Here is a 2636-nt window from a genome sequence, read left to right as displayed (position 1 = left end):
TTTTTCTTTGCTAATTTTCGTACCCTTTCTGATGTATGTTTTTCTTCTTTTTGTAGTGTTGTTTTCTCTGATTTTTGTGTTTGTGGTGTTGTTGTTGGTATTTCTTTTGTTGCTATGCCTGTTTGTGATGGTTCTTGCTTTTCTTTTTCTTTTGAAATTAATGTTTCATCTCCTTGGAGTTCTACTTCTGATATTAATTTTTCTTTTGTGAGTATTGGTGCTTCTTCTGCTTTTAAATATACTTTATATCCATTGTACATTCTTTCACTATAATTATTTGAATAGATTTGAGTTTGTATTACTTCTTTATTTCTTTCTTCTTTACTAATAATAATATATGTTCCACCTGTAATTACAATAAATAATATAAATATAATCATTGAGTATCTGTATTTCAGTTCTTCTCTGTAAATATAATATTCTTCTTTTTCTTTTCTTTCTCTTTTATTCTCATTTTATCTTATTTTTTATTTTTTATTCTTCTAATTTCTGATTCATAAGTAAAACATAAATAAAATATTAAATTAACAATCTGAACTATAACATTGATATGAAAGTGATAATAATGTTCAATTCATAACTCAAATCATTATTAATTAAAAATAATTATATAATATTAATATACTATTAATAGTCATTACATTATAACCTCCATTTATGATTTAATATTAGTATTAAGGTAATATAAAAATAATACATGATTTCCCAATACTTTCATTTTTATTTATTTCTTTTTCAGTTTCTGATTATTTTATTTACATGTATTTTGTTTATTAAATTATTGATTGTTCATAAACTGTTTTATATAATTATTTTTATTTATTTTTATTTTTATTATGTATTATTTTTTGTTATCTATAAAAATAAATGACTAGAGAAATAATAATGAAGTTGTTTCTTCCAATAATTTTCAATTTAATTGTTTTCATCAAAATTTAAAAATATAGTTGAAACAATGATGATACTTAATAAAATAATAAAATAATTACAAATTCATTGAAATAAGTTTAACGAATGAAAGCATATTAAAAAGAATTATAAGATATGTAATGAAATAAAATTTAGTTATATTAAAATTTATTGTGATATATAAAATATTTATTTTTGAAATAAACATTTGTTCTTAAAAAACTGAAGTTTATAAGTTTTGATAAGAAAACGAAGAATAATAAAATAATAAAGAATAATGAAAAAACAATAATCAAAATAAATATTTAATAATAAGAATAAATAGTGTGCATAAGAAAAGATGAAAATATATTCTACACGAAAAAAAGAATTGTAATAAATATTATTTAAAATAAGAATAAATAATTTAAGTTTAGTAAAAAATAAAGAAATAAAAGGGAAATGAATGGCTAAAATTAATAAGTATAACTAAAATCAAAATAAATATAAATATTATATTCAAAGTATTAGAATAAACAGTGAATAAGAAGTAATGAAAATTAAAAGAAATTAAAATTGATATTTTATAATTAAGTTAAATATTCTATTTAAATATTAAATATTAAAAGAAATGACTATAATAAAAAAAGAAAGGATAAATACAAATAGAAAGAACAATTTTTATAAATTAAATAAATAATAAATGATCTATTTTTGTCATAGATAATGAAATAATAGATCAATCTTAAAAAATAGATCATTCATGAAAACATTATTATGTAATAAATCATATCCTATCTTTTGTAAGTTATTTGATGTAAGATATCAAATAAAATGCAATGGTCAAATGCAAATTGTTGATTTTACTATAGAACATCCCATTTTAATTTTAATATGTTGTCTATCAATTATAATGTCATTTAACTTATGTTGGATGGTTCATTCAAAAATGTCTCATTTAGTGAATGGAAAAGTAGATTATATGGTGATGTATTTTTTATTAGGTGTTTGGTATTTTATGTACATGATAGATCATTGTATTTTTATAATATATAATATTAAATTAATAATTGTCATTCTAGTAGAAGTGTTTGTATTGATACTTTTTTCATTTTCTCTTTTAAATGCGTCATTAATTGAGTTTACTCATAAACGTTTCTCTAATTTAATACATTTTATTCGTCCAATTGTTTGTGGAAGTATTAGCTTAATTTGTATAATTTTTATTTTTATTGGATATCAAATATCAAGTATTATGTTTGAAGTGATATGGTTATGTTCAGTGTTTCTTCCAATTTTTATTTCTTTATTATTATATTTATATCAAATTATTTGTTTAACTAATCGATTTATCCTTATTATTTTATTCATTATTTCATCTGGGATTGGGTTAATAGGTATTGTAGTATTTTTTGTTTATGATAAAAACAGATGTAACTGGTTATCTCAATATCTTGGATCAGAAGAAATTCTGATGACATGTATTATTTCATCAATGTGGTTATTCTTTCGTTTCTTTAAGAAACACAAAGAGGAATTAACCAATGGAAAGAAGATTGGGCAAATTGAAATTGAAGGAAAAGTTGTTGATGTGGAGCTTGAGATGAAGTAGTTATTGTTATAATGGATAAAATACTTTCATTAACTCGGTTCTTCATTAACTTTTGATTTTTTTCATTTTTATCATTGCAATTTCTATTAATTATTTCAATTATAATAATACTGGGTACGAAAATTAGCAAAGAAAA

General features: G+C 20.0%; 1 protein-coding gene across 1 annotated transcript; it reads left to right on the top strand.

Annotated features, from left to right (window-relative positions):
* Positions 1–1837: 1837 nt before the first annotated feature.
* Positions 1838–2500, top strand: ENU1_173320 (hypothetical protein; the record flags this gene model as incomplete). Its single annotated transcript, XM_008861228.1, has 1 exon — positions 1838–2500. One exon carries the CDS (start codon positions 1838–1840, stop codon positions 2498–2500), a length of 663 nt encoding a protein of 220 aa, XP_008859450.1.
* Between the last annotated feature and the right edge of the window lie 136 nt (positions 2501–2636).

This window comes from Entamoeba nuttalli (genome assembly GCF_000257125.1).
Source record: "Entamoeba nuttalli P19 unplaced genomic scaffold asmbl_7633, whole genome shotgun sequence".
In the NCBI taxonomy this organism is placed as follows: domain Eukaryota; phylum Evosea; order Mastigamoebida; family Endamoebidae; genus Entamoeba; species Entamoeba nuttalli.
Note: the sequence above shows the minus strand (reverse complement) of the source record. Positions and strands in the feature narration are given on the sequence as shown.